Raw genomic sequence first — 23,459 nt, forward strand, 5'->3', positions numbered from 1 at the left:
AGATGGGAAAAATTGTGAGGTTCGACCATGGCATTGGGCAAGGGCGGGCTGGTGCGGTGCGGGGGGCCTGTCGTTGTCTCGCTCGCTCGCAGCAGTTCATTCACCCGGAGCACGGAAGAGCAGCGCTGTGGAGCGCGGGCGCAGGTAACGCCGCAGCGGACGCTGTGCACGGATAGCCGCGCAGGAAGGACGTCTCCGACCATGAACCGAGCTATATTTTATCAGTTATCCGGAGGTGTCGGTGCGCCACGCAGTGTCGCAGAACGCTCCAACATGACCCTCTAATCGCGATATCATTAGTGTTACGTTTGCATTTATCTAGACTGAAAGCAACTTAGATCTCAACATAAGACTTATTTTTACTATTTTGCCTTAATTTTAAGTGACCTTTTAAGTGACGTGTGGATTTAAATTTAAGTGCTGTGAAAAACTAAGATTTTCCACTAGGATTTCACGATTTGGATTTTTCTTCGAATTTTCATCGATTTTTTTTTCTACTCAATGGTTTGTATATTTTTTTTGTTAATACTTTAGTTATATTTTTATATTAAATATTTTATTGTATATAATCCTGTAAAGATTACAAATAAATTACAATGAAAAGACTTCAACGCGTGCTGAAGACTCATTTGGTTTTAAGATTGCGCATATATTGGCGGTTTCTTTAGCTATCTAATGTATTTATATTTTAATGTTTTAAATCTTCAATAAGCTATAGTCATAAAGATACTTGATAAAGCTGTATTTCCAGACAGTGGGTGGATTATTTTTAAGATAAAATTCAAATGATATTTTGTTCTTAAGTTAAACTTAAATTCTAATCTACTAACAATAATACTAGTTATTATGACTTCACAATAGTCTTTAAGGAAAACAAAATCATTCTTTTGAATTTTGTTGATTCCATTTTGCACATTAGTACTAATTCATACTTATATAGTATGGATAAAGTAAATCATGATATTGTTTGGAATTAAACATTTCGACAACTAATTTTTAATTTAGAATTAGTGGTCCAAATTATAAGTAATTACTTTATCGTCTTATCATTTTACATAATTTAAAATCTTCTATTTCAAGAATACATTCTAAGACTAGTACTTTTATGTAACACTAGTGTTAGAATGTACCCATTATTTTTATTTATCACGAAAATAATTGAAATTTATTTTAGACTATAAATATATTCAAATGCGTTAAGCACTGATAAACCAACAATCCATTGAATTAATATTGATTAAATTTTCATGAAATTTCCCTACAAATCTGTTAAACGCGACCTCTATACTAAACAACCTATACTCTCGCTTGATTCCTCTCCAGCTTGCTGTTGAAAACATCACTGCTAGAGATAAAATCAACCGTTTTACACTAGACGGAGAGCTCTAAATTATCTATCTTCTCGTAATACACACCAAACCATATTCAACTGTTAAGAAAAATTCAACGAAACATAATCAAATCGAGAACAAGACGAATAACAATATTGAATAAGGATGAGTAAATTACGTCATAGTAATGGATCGTTCTGTTTTTCAACGTATAATTATAGCAATCACAGCATGCGAGCCCGCGCCGGGTAATGGACGCACACAGCCACAACTATTGTTGGAAGCGCGATTCGGCTTGCAAAAACTGACTGAGCCTTGAACTTGCCGAGTTCAAAATCAAGGTTAAGCATTTTGCCCACGTGATCTACCCGCACACTCACGTAACACCCTAAATCGTTGAACAATTACATACATTTTGCCGGCCAAAAATTATTACATACGTTCATTTCTCATAATAATTCAACAAGCAGAATACATATTGTAATTGTATAAATCGGAAAATATGTTGCCAAGAAATTATGACTAATTATGGAAGACGAGTTTTTTTTAAAACTGCGTATCCCCTTATTAACAGATTTCATTCTTATATGAGTTATGGATACTGAAAACAAATCCAAAGCATGAATAAACGTACCCTGATATCGAAGAACATTTTTTTTTAACAAAGACCTTGATAACGAAAAAAATTCGCACCACGTGGTACAGTAAATACCGGTCACTTATCAATATCCTTAAAGGTAATTTCAAATCAATAAAATAATCATGAAATAATCTATAGGCGTTATTGTTATTCAATACGACAAAAATCGAATATCGGACGTATATTGTCACAAAACACAACATGTACTTTAAAATGTAAAGTTATAATAAATTACTTAAATTGAAACGCATATCTGATTCACATCAAGCGCAAATACTGTATGAGTAGATAGAGTGGAAGATCGTTAGCAAACGAATTTGAGCTCACTTAGAACTGCCGAAGTTGCAAATTAACATACGCGTCAGCGGTCGCAGTTTCGGCAATGACAATGACAACGACCGATGATATAACAGAAGGCTGTCAAACGCGTGAAAACTCGGTCATTGAACCGCGCACTCAAGTCTCGGCTCCACTTCGTACCGCTTTCGCTTATGCGATTTTACATTTACACACAACAACATAGAGCTCAATCTGGAACGTCACATAATATCAATTTATACAGTTAAGATTTGACTTTAATTTTTCGTTCGCCCATAAATAAGCTGGTACATCCCTTGTAACAAATAATGATTTTTTTTAATTGCAAAATGAAAGTTTAGAAAAGAAAATGCAGGAGAATGTCATTTTATGTTTGCCATACGTAACAAATATGTAAAAAAATTATTGCCTTCGAAGACAGACGCAGCTATGGCTCACCTGACGGTAAGACATTCCGTCGGCAATAGACAACAGGAGCGCTCTGCCCTTCTCAACTACTAAGGACCGCTAAATTGGCTAATGATAAATTGCAATTATCAATCAACTTTAAAATGACCTATTCGTAATAAAAATTAAATCATCATGTCCTGTTGGGTGTAGACGATGTTACAACATACGATGAAGGCAACTTAGCTTTGACCTTAAGTAAAGTTGCTGCGTAGGCGTGCCAGGAAGGTCCTTGATGGTTAGAAAGTAAATGTGGAGTGCAGGCAAGCAGGCGGTGGGTCGGGGAGGGGAGGGGTCGCTGCATCATGCGTGGAACCTGTTCCGAAGCAACGGTACCGCGCTATCCGGCCCGGGGCGCACACGCACCCATTATGTAATAGCCCTTTTTCTTGCTTGAGTAACTCTAGTGTAAGTGACCTTTCCCGATATACCACTTTGTTTAATGGCATTGCGAATAATCATTGAATGTTATAAACATACTTTAATTGGAATATTTAAATCTCAATATTTTTAGAATGATTGACAAACGTTTTGAAATTAAGTAATAAAACAACACGGTTTTTTTGATTGGTGTTAAACTAAGTTGGGCTTAAATTTATTTACAAATAGCAAATGTAAATATGTTTTTATCGTTTCATCAACAAATCGGGAAGAATCTAGAAGAAAATTCGATTGTTGTTATTACAAACAAAATATGACACATTTATATGAAACACTATTAAAATCTGTTGACTATCTGATTCAGTATCTTCAATACTCAGATATGCTTGGTGCTTAGAAAAATCTCCTAAACGCCAATTTAATGAATATATTTAACATTTCTGTGACATATGAATCATTAAAGTAATTCACTCGTCCAATTTACATTCGTAATCAGTTATGAAAGTAAAGTTGCAGGAAGTGCAATGAGCACGTGTTTGTTAAAATATCAATGGCACGATCGTTGTGTGAATAATCACTACGTCCAACACGATGATTGTCCTGCGGGCATAGAGAGGCTATGTGTGTCACGAACCTTCCGGCGGCCGTAATAGCAAACTGTTATCGAACCATACTTGTCGAATTTGTATTCACGCTCAAGTTCTATACATGTATATCACTGTGATTTGTAACATAAAATAAAGACCCCATTTCATTGATCCACAGTGAAAGAAACGAGATACAAATAATTATAAAACAAAATTCTTTTTGGTTCACTTTCATTACTTAGCTTTAAAGTTGCATGCAATGTGTAAAAGAAATGATATCTGAATTTCCGACCGACGATTCAATTCTTCTCAGTCGGACACTCTTGTCAGAGTGGTCGTGGTTGCGTTGACGCTGTATGTGCAGTAGGACCTGTTAGGTCGCCCATGCTCCCGACAACCGCCCTCCAGGCAATGCGCTTCCAGGTCTAGCGGTTCGAAGCGTTACGAGTACGTACGAGACGATTCAATTGCCAGACAGTAATAAAATAAAATACAAATGCGCAAATTTTATTAATTTGCGTAATTACGCCATACCACTTGGTGGGGAACATTGTGAGACCGCGCTTGTAAGAACAAGAATCCTGCGTATTTTCTGCCGGGAAGCATTCACGCATTCCGGTTTGAAAGGAGAGACAGTCGCTTTATATATACATCACTCGCAAAGATCAATGCTCTTTATGATTTAGCACTGTTCCAAAACATTTAAATTAACATATTTATAAAGTAACTATAAATACAATCGACGGTGTTTTTCATACAATATGAAGATTTTCCATCTCATACAAACTTACATGTTTTCTATTAAAATATATATCCAAACAACGTGTTACTGATAAAAAAAACAAGCTGCCAGATTACATTAAAATTTCTTGTTGAATAATCTACACAAATGAATCTAACGGTACCTTCTCCCACAAAGGATCCGTTGGGCTTACCATTTTTTTTTTCGTCCTCTACCTGCTATTTAACCATACACTTGATTTTTTCCTTTTGTACCTTTTATATTTTTGTAACCGTAAATAATGTCTTTACGATGTGACCGAATTATGGAGGCACAAAACATAATCATAAAGCTGTTTGAAAATTATTTAGCCGCCGCGAATTATCCGCTTTTTAGTTCAAACGATATTATATAAATGAGCAAGATGTAAAATAGATATACGAGTTATATGCAGAACCTAAAACTAACAAAGGAAAGTAAACCGACGACGATGCGGTTCGTTCGATCGATGAAAGTAAAGGCCTGTGTAGACGGGCGACCGGTCCCGTTAGTCGGCCCGAGTCCGACTCACGGAATACTAAACGCTGACATACTGCGCGGCTTTTGACCCTAGCCACATTCTAGACTAGTACTTCACACCTCTGTGCACTCGTTTTGCTTCAATGTCTGTTCAGAATAATACCGATTTCGAAGAATTTCCAGAACATAGCGGTCACACTCCTGATGTGATGACGTACGCGTATGAGTAATCGCGGAAAGTACTGGAACGAAAAATATCCTATCAAGTAACAAATTTATGAGAATTTTAACATGAAAACCTTTTTATTTAAACAACAACTAATAGTGACTTTCGAGTAACAGCATTTTTTTGCCATTCACTTAAAGGTTGCACTTTTTAAGTTATGTACAGTTTTGACAATGCATTTGAACGGTATTCTTTAAAAAAACAAACCCATCAACTGTTGTAAAAAATTAAGCGCAATTTGTGCAAATGGTTTTTAGTGCAAGATCCGCATTGTTGCCGCAAACTGCCATAAACCCAAAACCATTCGACAAACGTGCCATTGTAATATAATTTAAACAACCTTCAATATTTTTACCATTTGTTAAAAGTACGCCGACAAAATAAATTGCACATTCGTATTGTGCGAAAAAACTGTTCAGCCGATACTTAAGAAAACAATAACTAGGATATTTCACTATGTGAGACATACACGCAACTCTTCACATGTCTGTGTTGCTAGGCAGACTAGGAACTGTACGTATAGATGTAGGGGAGGGCAACGAACCTACGCAAAATTCGCTGCATTGGGCTAGGTCTAGTGCATGCGCATATATAGCAATATCAACACTGAAACTCGACGAGCAGGAGGCAACTATGGGGGCTTAGTTTGTCAGAGTAGGAAAAAAACATGAATGGGAATGAAAGCCTACGCTGAGAAGGGAGAAATCGAGCTTGCACTGCGGGCACCACCACAGTTATATAATAGACAAACACCATACCTTATACCGGATGGAATCAATAGCGGCTGCTACATCAATGCTACCTTTTGAATTGCAAAGGAAACACAATCAAAATATGCAATGTAACTGTTTAAATTTCAAATATTATTGATTAAGTACTATTTATTAAAAACAAATATACTTATAAATATAGTAATTTGTACGTAAAAAATAAATAATATTTATCAATATTCATGCGATTTGAATTGAATTTTAATAGTAAACATGTATATTGCGAATATATAATAACTAAAACAAAAATCGAATATATTACGCATTAATCAGTCGAACCTAAATTTGTCTAGGTTTGACTGAGCAATGAGTAATTTATTGGTAATTTCAATGCTTCTATCAAAAACAATTTCAATATTTCAGCCGGCTTATTTTTCCAGAAACACTGTTATTTAGATATAAAGCTTTTGTCGTCCGAAGAGAATTCGCTATAGTACTACTATTAGCAATATCACTAAAATAATTAATACGAATACAATAAACATCGGCTCAATCTCTTAATCCAATTCATTTGAAACTTAATTTTTAGCCCATAATTCCACGAGCCGAAAAATGCTGTCACACATGATACGTGAAGTCTTATTTCCAATTATTAAGTATACTGTCTTTCATACTAAATATATGACTGCGAACGATACCTATCCGGGCTTATAAGTGACTACAAATTTTTATGGTAGGTCAAATGTATTATGCGGCTTGCTTGATGTTATAATCTGTTATGCCTTCACCAAAAAAGCTGTTTGTGAACAAATGATAGCTATATAATTATATCGGTAAATCATTGAAAAAATCGGTAAGCATTTCATTTCATCAGTAAGCATTATTCCGCAGCGGAATGTCATAAGTACAAGTAAACCGGGCGCATTTTATCGCTTTATCGATAATATATTTCCATTTCCGGTACACAGACAATTATTGAAATTTTCATCACTCTCAAAATAAAACTTTTAATGTGAAAGTTATTAACACATATAAAACGTCACACTGTCAAAAAAGTTAAATTTATGTTTTCAATTGAAATTATTTACATTTCTTATTAGTTAATGAAATGATTTTGTCTTGTAACCATAGACATCTAATACGTATTTCGTTAGATAATAGACAATATCGTAGAATGTAATTTTACGGGCTCCGAGAAAATTTGTGAAAATGTCATCGACCCCAAACCCAATACTTGCACCGTAAACGCATTTCCCGGCGCACACGAGCGCAGTGTGCGATTTATTCGCGCGGGCTCGCCGGCGAGCGAGTGAGACGTGCGACGCCGGGTGGCGGGGACTAGTGTAGTGGGACGAGGCAGTCGCGGACGTTCACCCCGGAAGATTTCAGTGTTTTGATACCACTTAAGCCTCCGCCGCTGGAAAATTGCATTTTCTTAATGGCAGTCTCATTTCACGCCCTAATTCAGCTTAAATCAACTAATTTTGTTTTCGAATGCAAAGAGTCATAAATCGTAGGTTATTTCGATTTAACATAAACGTTCTTACAATCTTACACGTTTCATAAAAAAAACCGCCTACTTAAATCCACCTTAAATTGAACAGCCCTAATCAACCCAAACGTCTAATTTCTAAGAACGATGCTGACCACTAACCATCTAATGAGCCATCTACCTTATTAAAATTCAATTGCTTTTTTCACTGTGATCTTATTTATTTATAAATATATACAAAAATAATAAATATTTAAAATTGATAAGCAGGGGCGAATACAATATAAATATTACCAACAATCCATAATTTTAATAAATCACAGCAGAAATAAACACGGTTAAATTAATGAACAGTCCCAATTTGTCTAGAGACTAGTACATACAGCCTCCAAACAGCAGCTGTCTGAATCGATAGCATTCGGGGTGCGTTATAGGGTTGAAACTGAAAAAGGGCCATTCCTTGGGGTAGATCACGCCGATGCCAGACATTACGGTAGGTCATCGACATACAGACTTTGGTACCAGCTACAAATCTGTGTTATGCGGTTATCTGTAGACCGAGAAATGAATATGTGCCATGTTCTAAATTGTGTAAATTTTCCGCTAATAACTAAAGAAATAGCTGCTAATAATGTACAAATTTATACCACGACAATAATAAAAAACTTTATCGATAGGTGTGCAGACATGTGCAGTTAATAATTATATTAAAATTTAAAAAGGAATTTAAACTTAATCACGTTATTATTCAACATGAAGTAACTTGAGAATAAATCTATGGTGCGTTTTGTCTCTTTCAGTCGTCTTTAAATTTTACAACCAACTAAAATATAAATTAGGATGCTTGCTTTAGTATGTACTTAGATACCGATATATGTTGTTTAAAAAATACAATCAAATGATCAAATCAACATTGGATTATAACCGAATTCGAATTTGTTATTCATTCATAGAATACTAAAAATTTCGATCGGTCTCTTCCGTTACCTACTATGAATTTTAGCCAACATAATTCAAAAAATTTTAGTTTAACAAACACAAAATGTATTATTATATTTCAATTGCAATGTAATTTCAAGATTTTTTTTCTTATTTGATTGTAGTGTGTAATTAGTATCAAATGAAACACAGACTTACAATCGCGAATGAACGGCAAGGGTGCTTACGGGCTGTGTCGTCGACCCGTGAGAGTGAAAGCGTGTTCCGAGGAGGCGCGTTGCGTCCACCGCCGCCGCCCGCCCTGGCATGGCTTTCGCTACCGTTCTCACTTCACTCGCTTTTGCCTTATTTTCAACTTTTAAAATCACCTGATACGTAATTATATGATATGATGCGGTAAGAGATACCTAAAAAGTGTTACAAAACATTTTAACGCGAGAGTTTTTCCAGAAATTCCAAATGAAATGTTTGATTGGTATAGTTAAGATTTGCAAAAGCTATACAAGAAAAAAGTTTTTAAACGATTTAGAATTGTTTCTTAAAATTTAAATTATTTTGTGAAATTTTGATATAATAATAAATTTAATAAACAGTTCAACTATAACGAGATGAAACTAATGCTAATAAACGTAAAATGAAAATTAAATAGGTTCAGCTCGATCCAGAGCACGGTCATGGCGAGTTCCGTGGCCGCTCTTCACACTACGGAAGTAATGAACTTGAATGCAGACCGCGGCTGTAATGCATTTTGCCATCCCGCTCGTCGTTATCAACAGCACTAGAAGTGCGAATGCGAAACACTCACTGCACTAGCTGTCAAATTCGTCCGCATTCTCTGTCACACGCCGCTTTCGTCGCCTATGCGTTTATCGGAACGAGACGCGAATATGTGTGTCTATTGCATTCTAGGCGTCGTAAAAGTGCATCTAGGTCGGTGGGCATAGCGGCGTCGGCGTCGAGTCAGTGTTCGGCGGGCGGCGAGCAGATGTGAGGCAGGTCGGCAGCCCGACGGCCTCCGCGTTGCATAATGTGCACCGAGCTTCGCCGACGAGTGGTTTCTTCGCCGGGAGACACGCTCGTCCGCGGCTGCCCGAACCGCGCGTGAGGGCCTCAACTAGCTCTACGCGCCGAAATGAGACGGGTCCGGCCTCTTGTTCCTCTGCTAGCACTTCGTATACTCCTCGAATATTTAAAGTCACTCGATATTGCGCTTTTTCGGTAAAAAACGCATTCTTATTAATTCGACACCAAAGACAATACGACCCTGTTCATCAAGACGTTATCACGCTGATTACATTTAAATTAATAGCGAGAATGCATTAAAGGCTGTATAGTTGTAAGTATTCAAACAGTTTTATGAAATTATTCGAATTTAGAATAAATATAATTTATCGGCCAATTTAAAAATGTTTCCTAACATAATACGGGAAACGTTATTAAAAATTGAGAACTTTAGCCGATTACAAAATCACAAAAAGCCTAACTTTATTACAATAATTTAAATATCTGTAGTTGTTATACATGTAAACACTACCAAAAAAACATAGATTTTTACCACATTTAAATTTAAAATGCTGCAAATAATCTCAGGAATTTTCTTGTAGATATTAAGTTTCGTATTAATTTTTTGCTGTTATAGTTTCATTATTAATTTCAAACTTTTTCTTCTATGACAATAAATAATAAATGTCTCTAAATTAAGATTCAAATGATATTTTTAACTATTTGATAGTGCTTCATAAAAATATTACTAAATTACTGCTGCACATTGATAATCAGCAATAAAACAATTTTCTCATGTGTTTTCCGTGTTTATAAATCATATTTGTTAGTGCCTACAGACAAAACATAGTCATAATATCTGCGTAGGTAAAGCAACAGATATGGAAATGCATCTACGTATAAAATTATTATTAGACTACAAGGTTAGCGTTCCCGTTGCAATCATATAAAGATAATAATATTGTAACTTATTCAAATGCTTTGAAAAACTTAGATTAAAGGTGTCGCCGTTGGTTTGATAAACTCAAAAACAGTTTTAAATATCTCGCTAAAAATTCCCGACATAAAATCTTTGAGAACCTATGTCTTAGAAAATGAAGAAAAACTTAAAATATGCATTGGAAAACGACGACTAATTGATAGACATTTTAACAGCAGACAATTGTGTGGCTGTTTTGGTATCGCTGGTGTCCACAGTGATCGTACTCTTTATACCAGGATGACCGTAGACTCATCAGCACTCAATGGTAGTTTAAATAATCGCAATACCATAGCGAAGTTCAGGGCTTAATATAAAAAAGAGATTCAGCAAAATTAGTCCGTCATTAAATTTTTGAAATACATTCATTTTTCAACTAATGTAATTCACTGTAGATACTACATTAGAAGATACTAAAACAAACTAAGTTGAAATTAATTGTACAGTATATTTCCATGACCGACGGTGACGATTGGATAAATTAAACCGCACCTCGCTTGCCTTCCGTTGAAGTAAAATTTTGAAATCAAACGCACCATAAGAACTTATACTGAGTCTGTAATATTATATTTAATGTAAAAAAAAAATCGGTCAAAGACAGTTGTTAAAAAAATACAAAAAAAAAATCTAATATTAATCTGTTTGGCTATATGTATAACATTAATGTAGTTGCCGATGTAACGCGCAAACAACGTGCTAGCTAAAGGGCAAGTTCAAGTGCAAGTGCATGATGATGCGCCAAGGTTGCTTGCTTCCTGGTGCGAGCGCGCCGATGCGCTCAGCCGCACCGCGCCCCTCCCCGCACTCACCCGCTACCTACTAACTATTCACAGATTATTATTTGTAGTAATTAAATTACGTTTACTCAATATCACGTTCATTTTCTTTTGATGTTTAATTTTCTTTGGTCAATACACTACATAAGCGATCAGAGAAAATGCTTAACTTATTAAATTAAAATTAAATTTGGCAATATGTAGTAAATTAATCAATTATTGTAACAATAAAGAGAGCTAAAGTTTTTTTTTTTCAAAATTTTTTACATTGGCGAACTGTATTTTTAAATCGTGAAAGTGTTGCTTTGGAAAACGCACGAGAAAATATAGAATTTTTCGCTGATTAGCAAAACCTGACAATAAAAGGCTTTACGTAACAAAATCCATAAAGTCCATCATTTTTTACGTTGAACATCTAAAACAGGAAGTAATGATTGTAAGATTATATTTAAATCCACAAAATTGGCATGTCGAATGTGAAAAGCGAAGTTTCTCATTATAAACATTACCTAAATACGGATGTTTACAATGTAGGTACGTTGCTATGTTGACGGAGGGCGCAAGTTGCGTGCGCCGTGATATTGCGCGAGCGCGTTGCGCAATAACTGACGGTCACGTGCGGAACGCGGGCGCCCCTACACAACGGGACCTATTAGTTATCATACACTTATTCAATTTATTATATACTAGCGACCCGCACTCGCTTCACTTCGGAAACACATTAGAAACCTCAAAAATAACAGTATTTCTCCACTATTTAATGGATATTATTATACATATAAACCTTCCTCTTTAATCACTCTATCTATTAAAAAAAACCGCATCAAAATCCGTTGCGTAGTTTTAAATATTTAAGCATACATAGGGACAAACAGATATAGGGACAGAGAAAGCGACTGTGTTTTATACTATGTAGTGATGTGATACATCACGACAGTGGACGACGTCTACGCATAGCTGTGACCAAACAAAATGCACTGCTTTATTGAAAAAAAACTTCAGCGTACGAAGACGTCGATGATAGTATCCCAGATTTTTTTGTCTTAAAGTTCCTATCAACTTAAAAAACCACCAACGAATCGAATAAATGATACGTAAACAATGATAGTTAATAAACAAAACAAAACATAATACCTATTAAGCAATCATGTCATAATATTAATTACAAAACAATGACGTGTACCTTTCGCAAATGGAGATGGTTGCCATTGAGAAATTAGCTTGCTTGCTCGAGTAAAATTAAATAAAAAATCTACCTTTCTTTCAATCCTAGATAGCTTTTTCTGTTGAAATCTTACGCGAAGCCTATGAACGAACGAACTATGATAGGGTGTGCTCAGAAATACTATTGATGATTCATTATAATCGCTCCGAGTTTTAGATTCCGATATATACTGTAACGATATGAATATGCTGTAATACCGGAAATTAAGAAAAACTTACTAATATCTGCTTCATATAATGAACAAACGTAATAAACACGTTACATTAGTAGGTACTTTAAATAAAAAAAATGTATATCAATCTCTAAATAGAATTAGAAAAGAGAAAGCTAGTAATGTTTGAAGCAACCCACATAATTGTCAACAATATATTTAATGCATTCGAGCGCTTACAAAACTCATAAATAAATCATTACAAACGCAGCGTACGTTTACAATTCCGAGTTAAAATCAACGTTTGCGCAATCGTAACGATTTGAATGTCAAATGGCGGCGGCGCCGGCTTGTAAACAAAATGTCTTTTTCATGGATAAATGTCGTCAACCGCGGCACAACTCTTCCGTGATTGTGAAACCGAATTTCGGGCCTTCGAGAATGCTGCTTGACGATATATAAGCCTTTTAACTGTATCAGTTCGCAGTCGATAAATGATTTGTATGTTTTTTAAAGACATTTATAAAAAAAATACTTGGTGGTAGTCTGTACCATGCGGTCCATGCCGACCATGATCGAACACAGTGGAAGAACTTCACATGTGGTCCCGATCCTCAGTAGCGAGGGAACGATATAGAAGAAGATAAAAAAAAAATCAACCTATTTTTTGTTGATGTTCTGAGCTAAGCTGACTAATCCATCTCGTGAGCTAATTGATGTAAAATGATCACCGATGCTCACAGACATAACAACGTGATAACCGTTGTCCTCTCCGAGACATGTGGTAGATTCTCATTCACATTGTCTAACAGTTGTCCCATACTTAAAACCGGAACCTAGAAATAGGCAGGATGGTGGTACATATCCGTGTGGATTCACAATACGGCACCACAATTAATTCCGGTTAAGAATCGCAATACGCTGGTAAAATACTCAGATAATGCTAAAGTCCCTTCTCCTCTGAATCCCTTAGTGATTTGCTACATCATTCAGTGGAAAAGTTCAGTTGGTGTCATTCTATGCTCAAATAATTTACATACGTATAGCTAATCGTAAATTCATTTGAAAACATGTTTATCAAAGAATCTGTATTTCTGCAATCTCAACCTGTCAATGTTATAAAATGTATTCAAAAGTAAATACTCGTATAAACATATGAGACGTTTCGGCGTTCGCGGTTATTTAATTGAACAAAAAACTGCTGATTCCGTGTTCTATGTACACTTTGCCAAATTGGCTCATACTCAAAGTCCATTTTTGCAATAAAATTAAAACGTTATGGTATGTTTGTAATGGGAATAGTTCCATTCACATATGCAATACATTAGTGAATTTAAAACACCAAATAAATATAATAAGTCTGTATGTATGAGAATACAATCACAGGATCTCCCAGCGGCATATACTACACTAACAGTTCTTAGGTCCTGGTCCAGTTTATTGTGTGGTCTATAAAACTCATGCCTATATATATGGCAACATATTTTCTGTATTTTGTCTGTAACTTCTTTTTTAGAACAAGCTGTGGCTGATTTTAGTTTGGCATGACGACGATGACTTTTTTTTTTTTTTTTTTTTTTTATTGCCTTTGTAGGCAGACGGGCATACGGCCCACCTGATGGTGAGTGGTTACCGTCGCCCATGGACTTCAGCAATGCCAGGGGCAGAGCCAAGCCGCTGCCTACAAAGGGCACTAAGGGCACTAAGTGCTGACTAAGGGCACTTCTTATGCTCGCTCAACACGTGCTTTATATACTGAAAGCACAGTGTTCAAATATTAATCTATAACATCTTACTTACTTAAAATTCTTGAATAATAAAATAAAACTGACTGAAAACGAAATTAAACAGTAAAAGTTTACATATGTATGTCTATATATGTTCCTGAAACGTGCCGGTGCTCCTGTCATTGTCAATGTCTATAAGCAATGATAACAAGTCACGCTTAGCTTGACCGTAGGCTCCTTAGCCTGCCCATAACAGAATTAAAGACATTGTTGGTAAAAGTATAATTTAGTACAAAAATAATTCTTTTTTTTTTTTTTTTTTCGAATTAATTAGAAAAATTTTTAGCTCAAAAACCTTAATTATGAAAGACAATATAATTCCATAATTATTAGTGATATGGAACTCTGAATTCTCTATCAGTCGTCCATTCCTCATCCAGTCCACTCCTATGTTCTAGGCTAGATTGTAAATCATAGTGGAATAGTTCCACCAGTATATCGCTGTTATAGCAGTCCAATGATCTATCGTGATACCTTCGCACTCCTAATGAGCCCTAAGGTTTTATCAGTGATCTATTTACCGCAAAATCGAGGCAGCTACTGTAGAGAGTAAAAGCAATATGTGAAATCCTTAAATACCTAATTTTATTTTTTTTATTCACAGGTACTCTTCCTCAATACACTAAGAAAATAATGAAAGTTGAACATTGAACATTTTCAAAAGATTAATCAAAATGAGACTCGTAAGTATATAACATATATTTCAATATGATTTATTAAGTTGTTTAAGAAAACTAACATTTAAAATGAATTTTTTTAAAAAAAATATTTTACCAGAAACAGGTTTCAGTTTATTTGTTCGTTCGCTAATTATAAGGTTTTCACGCATAGTGCAACCACAAAGTATCAGAATAAGCATAAATGGCAATCAAATACAAAACAACTAAAATAAAGATACGAAATCTAATTAGGTTAAGTGCAATAAAATGCACAATTTCGACAGCAAATAAATTCGTTATTTTTATTTAACAACCAAACTACTGAGCCGACTTTGATAAAATTCCTGTTTGAATAATATAATCTCAAATCGATAATAAAATCTCAAATCGGTTTATAATTGGCGAAATTCCGAAAGGCCAGGCATTAAGAAAATACAGTTAAAGTAAAAAATTGATCTCGGCTCCTCATCAACAGGAGAATCAATTTGTAGTCCAATACATTGTTAAAATCATAGTTAGAAATTAGCCACGATTCTCTCAGTGATTATTAGGTCCTTACGTATTTTTTAATAATGTCCCAATTGTAAATCAGCGTATATGTTTTATGTACAGTTGTAAATCAAATTATATATTTAATCCATTCAAAATTTCCCCTTCAGTGGTCGTCTTTTCTTTTCATTCTGTATTTTTAGTACTTGTTCAAAAATTCCCAAACGGGAAGTGTCGGTGCGCAGTTAAAAGTGCGCACTTTTCGCAAAACTGGGTCAGTAGTGGCACCGCCCCTTTATCGAACGTAATAGTACCTTTCTTCCTAAATAAAAATAAACCCTGTCTGCATAGAAATAGCTTCCAAATTGAGTTAAAACTGGAATTGCTGCATTCGTGTAAAATTGAAAATGCATTATCAAGCTTCCATGTTTCCCTGTCCTTAAGGCGACTTCTTAAGTGCCTGTTTTACACGAAAGTCAAAATTGTCGAGAAAGTAACAGTACGTTATATATTTGAATATATTAAAGTCTATATCTATGAATATACTAAATTTCTAAAGTCAAAACCTTATCTTCAGGCAAATAGCGAAGAAGTACCAAGTACAACAGTGGTGGGCCGCAGCAACAACGCGAATAGCCCTGAAAGACTCGGCCGGCTTACAGCAGTACCAGACTCAGGAGCCTACGATGTAACACGCATGCGTGAGGAAGAATTTGAAAGGCTAACTGTGTACATAGTCCCCGACGTACCATGCGAAAGGGGAACATTAAACAGAGCTGAAAAAACACTCCCGCGCAGTCTGACTTTACGACCATCTGCAGTGCTATCGACGCCAAATACACCGGTACTTTACTATCAACATTGATACTTATAAGCGTTTTGTATAAAAAAACAGAATTTCCTAATATTTTTAAATTCCAGACTGAAGGAGTATGGAGCATTGGTGTCATACCACGGGGAACGCGCTTCGGGCCGTTTGAGGGAACTAGAACCCCAAATAAACCTAACGACAAAATTTCTTGGCGTTATTACTGGAGAGTGAGTATGAAAACTTTGTAAAAAATCCATATTATTATATATGCCCAGTAAAAATAGTGTAATCCCTTTCATTTATTCCCTATTTTACATTCTTTTAGTTGCATCTGAGGTAATGGCTTGATTATTGTAAATATTATTTAGTTTCACTATTCATTACAACGCGTTTAGACATACATCTGTTGTGCATATTTTTTAAGTTTTAGATATACAGAACTAAATAACTCATTTACACTGTCGCCTCCTTCCGTTTAAGAAGCACTTCAATATTTCTCGACTAACATAAAACCTCTATTTTGGGCCAGGTACAGGAAACTGTCAGACATCATACATACGGAAATATTAAGGTGAGAATGGGCTTTGACATTTATGTGGTGGTTGTATCTGTACTACTTTTTTATCTTCTCTTTTCCAAAGTGATTCTAGTATTTAATTCTTACAGCTTTGAACACAGTTTAAAATATAAATGCTCGTTATCTTTTGCGTCCCATATTTCCTCTCGATTGATATTGCATCGCGTCCTTGACTCAATGCTAAGCGTGCGTAGTTATCAATTGCACGCCTGTTATGAATAAACTGCGCGAGAAATCGAAGCGTTATTAAATGCCACGGGAATAAATGATGACACACATCTAAGCAATAAAAAAAAACAAAAAAAAAAAAAAAAAAGACCAAAAAATACTAAAATTAAGTCTTAATACAATAAACAAATTACACAAACGTCTTATTTTTTTTATTGCTTAGATGGTTGGACGAGCTCACAGCTCACCTGGTGTTAAGTGGTTAGTGGAGCCCATAGACAATCTACAACGTAAATGCGCCACCCACTTTGAGATATAAGTTCTAAGGTCTCAAGTATAGTTACAACGGCTGCCCCACCCTTCAAACCGAAACGCATTACTGCTTCACGGCAGAAATAGGCAGGGTGGTGGTACCTACCCGCGCGGACTTACAAGAAGTCCTACCACCAGTATGTAGTATTTAGTAGTATTTAGAATAATTGACAAACGTTTACAATGCTATGTATTATTACAGATATTCATAGATAGTGATTATTATTACCTGGATGGGTCGGATACAAGCGTCGCCAATTGGATGCGATACGTCGCTTCCGCGTATTCGCTCTCAGTAATGAACCTCGTTGCTTGTCAGCACCAAGAACACATATATTTCTACACTGTCAGGTATTTATTGTAAATTTTAACATATATTTTAGATCTTCATTTACAATTCTGTCTTTTCATAAACTATGCAACGTACGTTCCAATTCAATTATCAATTATCGTTATATAATTAATTCAATTATCGATAATTCATCGTTATCAATTTACTATAATGATTTTTTTGATTATTTTCAGGGACATCATGCCCAATGAAGAGCTAATGGTGTGGTATTGTAAAGATTTTGCAACGAGATTAGGATATGACATCGATCCAGAAAGAGCTACATACTCTATATGTAAGTTACGAAAGCCAAACGACCAGAAAATATTAAAAAAAAAAAATTACAGACGTAACACTCAACTCTATAATTATTTCTAGGTAAAGAAGAAACTATTAAGAAAGCATACGGCCTGCCACCTGCGCCCGTACATCCCGAAATCGCTTTTAATCATATGAAATACGTACTTGGCTTGACCAATGCTAAAGAACTACTAGAAACTGAAATACCAAGTCGCAGGCGAAAACGTGAAAATAGTGATAAACATGACAATCAAAACGTTCTTATCAGAGAAGATCCACGTTGCATTGCTAAAAATGAGAGAACGATAGTTCGGACTGACATTTCTACAAATATAGTCCACAATAGTGACACACCTATTATTAACGAACAGTCTGCATCTGGAAGTCTACTTCCAGTTAAAATGGCCCATAGAGAAAACCCAACGCTAATAATACACCAGCATAAAGAAAGCACTTCTCAATTGGTAATACACCAACTAGAAAACCCGAGACTTCAAAGTAACCGATCACCCATTCAAAGTCACCTACGTGATGTTAGAGTTTCATCACCTCTGACACACCATCACGATAAACCTGGAAACAAGTCACCTATGTTGACTCACTGTGGTGGACCATCATACGAACATCAACTAACTCCCAATGATGGATCGGTGCGGTCTGACGAAGGCTATCATAGCAACGGATACCATGATGAATTCACACCACCGGAAGATTCAAGTGATTCCGATGTTGAAAACTACGTTCTCGACTGTTCCAATAAGACGAATGAACCAAAAGAGACCGTCATAGTACAAAAAATGGAACAAGACATGCATCGTAATGAATACAGAAAAGTGAAAATAAAAATGCCAAGAGCATATCAATATCAAAACCATAAAGACATGGACTGTGAAAGTGAAACTGGGTTGGTTATTGCTGAAGATGTTCCAGACAATATGCCACAAAACTTGTCACCACCGAGAAGAGATCCAGCGACTTCGACTGTTATCGTATTGGAGTCTTCACAAAATACTGTTGTGCCCATTAACAAGCCTTATTATGAAGATGGTCCGCTTTCTCCTTCTCCACAACCAGCTTTTATGAGGTATTCGCCCCCTGATACACGTATTCTAGAAACTATACTCACAGGAAACAGAATAGACACCAATAACAATGACCCCACTCGTCGTCAACCCAATGCAACCCCGCCACCTTCTTCGCCAACGGAAATGGCCTACTCATACAAGAAAAGCCAAAGATATGGTAACGCATGCAGTCCCGACTCAAGCTCTAATTTAACGCCCTTGCCATCCTTACTGCCACTGCCTCAACAATTACCTACTCCAAATGCTGTTCCAGTTTACTCTGCATCACCGCCTCACTCGATACCCCACACAACGGAAATACGTGAAATCAGAGAAATCAGAGAAATTCGGGAAACTCGTTACGAGAGTCATTATCCCAATTATTCTTACAATTTGTATTCCCCGCCGAATTCGACTATCATAACTCAGCTAGGATCACCGCCGAATACGTATTCACCTACGGTCACGTCAACACATCAGTACGATAGATCACAAAATGGACAGAGTAATCATCACTATCCGTCATCATCAACAAGTGTCATTACACTTAAGAATTGCTCACAATTAAGTTTGATTCAAAATGGAAATGTCGGAGGACAAGTACTTCCGCCGCATGGGAGCGTGAGTCCCGATGGTAGCTGTGGACTCATGATGTCACCGATTAGTCCTAATTCTCAAGCGTCTCGGGGGTACAGGAGCTTACCTTATCCTCTAAAAAAGAAGGACGGAAAAATGCATTATGAATGTAACGTTTGTTGTAAGACTTTTGGTCAATTGTCGAATCTCAAAGTCCATTTAAGGACACATTCCGGAGAAAGACCGTTCAAATGCAATGTATGTAATAAATCGTTTACTCAACTAGCTCATTTACAAAAACATCACTTAGTGCATACTGGAGAAAAGCCACATCAATGTGATATTTGCAAGAAACGTTTTTCTTCTACATCGAATTTAAAAACACATTTACGTCTCCATTCAGGACAAAAACCTTATGCTTGTGATTTATGTATGCAAAAGTTTACACAATTCGTTCATTTGAAACTACACAAAAGACTTCACACTAACGATCGTCCGTACGTCTGCCAAGGTTGTGACAAAAAATATATAAGCGCATCTGGTTTGCGAACACATTGGAAAACAACGAGCTGTAAACCAAATAATATTGAAGAAGTATTGGCCATCACAAACGCAGCTAACACTGAATGCATCGGTAAGTTACACATTGCATTAATTCTCTGGTCTATCACTTGAAAAACAAATAATTCATAGTTTCTTTTTATATTCAGTAATTAAAATGTAAAAAATGATTTATACACGAGCAGTCGCGAGATCGACTGCAGCGCGTTGCACTTTCTCTTCGTAGGTGAACTTTCACTTGCGCTCTCGCTAAACGCGGCCGATTTCATTTTCGCGTGCACTTTACAGGTAACGTCGACAAAGACTGTCACGAAAGAGAGGGGCACGATGCTTACGAGGTGCACTCTCCATCACAAGGAGGGCTGGTGGGAGCCGGTGGGGCGCGTGTCGCAATGTCACACAGTGAAGCCATGCTGGGAGGGCACGCGCACACTACCAGACCGCACTTAGCGTCAGGACACGGACAATTGTCGCCAGCCCACGGAACTCAATACCGTCCCTTAGCACCTCCACCACCCCCTGATCATGATCAACAGCAGCCGCATTATAATTCAGCCGGAACCGAGCCCAGGCCTAGCGTTATAGAATCCAGCCAGCCACTCATCATAGAATGCACCTGAGCTTGGAAACAGGATCGCCGCCGCCAAATCTAGCGTCGGATATGTGATTCCCCGCCGCAGTGTGTGATTCCAGTGTGATCAAACATAAGTATTGTGTGAAACATTAGTCGGGTATTTTCACTCGGTTTTCCAATGGCTATGAGATTATGAAATGAACTGTAAGTTGTAAATTTGTATAGTTGCTAGTAGTAAGCGCGATGCGATTAAAGTACTAAGTACTTGTAAAAAGGTTGATCCCATTTAAGGACAGAGTGTATAATTTTAGAATGTAGATACTATGTCTTTGTGTAAAACATTTTAAAATATGGTCGATGTATCGGCAGCCTTTTGTTTAATTCTACTTAATGCTCAATTTTATATGTTTTTTTTTATAATCAAATGTCTATTGTAAATATTTTAGTGACATCTTTTTTTTCTATGTACAACATTTGTATTGAAATATATATATATTGGGCCCATGCTTGTAACCATGTTGGAAAACAAGTAGTATCTGTCAGGGGCTTGTTTAAATTTACCGATTTATCTCCTGGGTCATCATTAATTTGTGTACAAAAACATTTATTCACCAAAGAACGGAAGAGCCGCACAATTTAATCCAATTAGACTTCCTAAAACGTTGCTCTCGTGTCTTCGCAATCATAAAAAAAACATTTCAAAAGAAAATCAAAATTAGTGTTAAGTGCCAAAAGCACGTTTATAATGTTTTAGGTTATTTCATAAAACTTTCGATAGTATTTAAATTGTTGTTCCTAATTAATAATCGGATTGTAAGCGCATGACATATGCATCGACTTAATTCTAATATTAATTATTATACATAAATCGAGGAAAGTGTACATTATCCCTACGCTAGAACAAATGGTGCTTCACATAGTGGATGAGTAGTCATGTATGTTAAATGCTCCAGAGCCTTCGGGCACTAGCAGACTACTAAATACTATTATTATAGGGACATTTATCGGCATATTGACTATTTTTACGGATGCAAAGTTTATCCACAAAAATCACAAATGATTCAGATCTACATTTTTCAGATGAGATTTGTGTTACGAAGTGTTGATAAACTGAAATTATACTTAAATGCCTGTCAATGTGCTGGTAAGATTTTTCACCAAGTTTATTTGTATACTATTGTATATTTCCAAGTTATTATGATTCTCCTATTCGAAAAGGCTGAGATAATTAAAATTGTAATGTGAAGTTTGGCGAACGTTAGATATAGTTTTGGATTGCATTGTTTTAAGCATTGTTATTAAAATGCAAATGCAAAATAATGTGAATCAAATAGAAGCTTTTGTATATTTCTATTGTTTATAGTATTTTACACGGGATCCCTTGTAGATATAATGGCAAGAATTTGTATTTAACACATTTTTACAGGGCGCCAATTTTGCAACACATCACATGAAATAGTTTTACTCTATTACTTGAATATTTCTACTTAACACGTTCTATATAACTAACTATACTTCGAAATCAATATGTCTAAATGACATACACTAATTCAACAAAGGACGCACTATGATTGCATTTGCAACTGTAAACTTTACTCGTATTTCTCAAATAAAACAAGAAAAATGCACTGGAATTGCGTGCTTGTTTCTGTTAAATAGATTTTGCTTCGTAAAGCTAAAAGTTTATCTGAAATAAGAAACATCCACGTGATTCTGCATTATTGTGTATTTTAAATACGTGTAGCCATAATTTTTTAAATTAAGGTCTAATCTTCCAATCTAAGATTAGCTAGTACCTGGTGTTGTGTTCAATACAATAAAAATTCGTCAATATACTTTTAACTTACAGCCATTTATTTTCATTCAAACTTATAAAATAAGCAGGGTTTTCTATTACGCGTTGTATACTTTAGGTCATAACTCGAGGAAGTTTTCTGTAGCCATTCTTTCTAATAATTACTATAATTAATTAAAACATACATTTCCTCAAGTAGCTTTTTCATGTGAATTTCTTCACGGTTTTTTATCTACAGATTAGATTTTATTAATTGTTATTATTCCATAAATATGTCTATTTTCCGTTCTGTGGAATTACTTTAATAGTATTTCGATCAATACTATCGCTTAATGAAATGGGAATAGGATACATTTGTTGGGTCTTATATTGTGTAGAATCTATTTTTGTATTAACTTTCATAAATACGTAGAAATGTTTGAAATTTAACCATTCTAAAGTTAAAAGTTTTATCTTAACTCGACAATTTACTGCAAACGATCATGTAATGATGTTAATGATAAATGTTGATGTCGAATGTAAGTTAAAAAGTTCTATTGTTTGAAATACCGTAAAAAGCAGACAGGTACTGAGCTAAACTCCGTTGTAAATAATTATGCAAAAGAATACAGAATTTGACAATTTTAAATGTAGTCCTAAAGTAATAAAGTAAAATTTTATTGGTTATATTATATTCTGACCCTCACGAAAAATATAGAACTTAATTATTATTATCGTCAATACATTAATCAAGGTACACGAAATTAAACAATAATAATATCAGTAAATATTTAATTCAGCTAATGTTTGTACCTATTGCATACACATTCGTCTATATTTAAATAAAATATATTGCGTATAATAAATACTACATTGTAATAATCATCTATACATGTACCTATTGTAAAGGCAAATAATTTTGTACACCTTGAACGATTCTTTTTCAACACCAAATCCATTACAAACAAAATTTGAAAATTGAAATTGTTGTTTTATTCTCCTTACCCCATCGACTGGAATAAAGCAGTCGGT

General features: G+C 35.5%; 1 protein-coding gene across 3 annotated transcripts; it reads left to right on the top strand.

The window, feature by feature from the left end:
* Positions 1-23,411, top strand: LOC101746019 (PR domain zinc finger protein 1). 3 transcript variants are annotated; one of them, XM_012695384.4, is made up of 9 exons: positions 1-504; positions 14,836-14,914; positions 15,957-16,223; positions 16,301-16,417; positions 16,720-16,761; positions 17,450-17,598; positions 17,773-17,873; positions 17,957-20,152; positions 20,368-23,411. In XM_012695384.4, exons 2-9 carry the CDS (start codon positions 14,906-14,908, stop codon positions 20,697-20,699), a joined length of 3,213 nt encoding a protein of 1,070 aa, XP_012550838.2. In that variant the 5' UTR covers positions 1-504; positions 14,836-14,905; the 3' UTR covers positions 20,700-23,411. The 3 variants fall into 3 exon arrangements, with proteins under 3 accessions (XP_012550838.2, XP_062530935.1, XP_004931898.3); XM_004931841.5 differs by lacking the exon at positions 1-504 and adding an exon at positions 9,274-9,647; XM_062674951.1 differs by lacking the exon at positions 16,720-16,761.
* The last annotated feature ends 48 nt before the right edge of the window (positions 23,412-23,459 follow it).

The sequence above is a fragment of the Bombyx mori genome, chromosome 22 (assembly GCF_030269925.1).
Source record: "Bombyx mori chromosome 22, ASM3026992v2".
Classification (NCBI taxonomy): domain Eukaryota; kingdom Metazoa; phylum Arthropoda; class Insecta; order Lepidoptera; family Bombycidae; genus Bombyx; species Bombyx mori.

Coding starts and splice junctions, on each gene's coding strand:
- LOC101746019 (XM_012695384.4), top strand. Junction 16,762..17,449: donor ATACATACGGAAATATTAAG/GTGAGAATGGGC, acceptor GTATTATTACAG/ATATTCATAGATAGTGATTA. Junction 17,874..17,956: donor AAGAGCTACATACTCTATAT/GTAAGTTACGAA, acceptor AATTATTTCTAG/GTAAAGAAGAAACTATTAAG.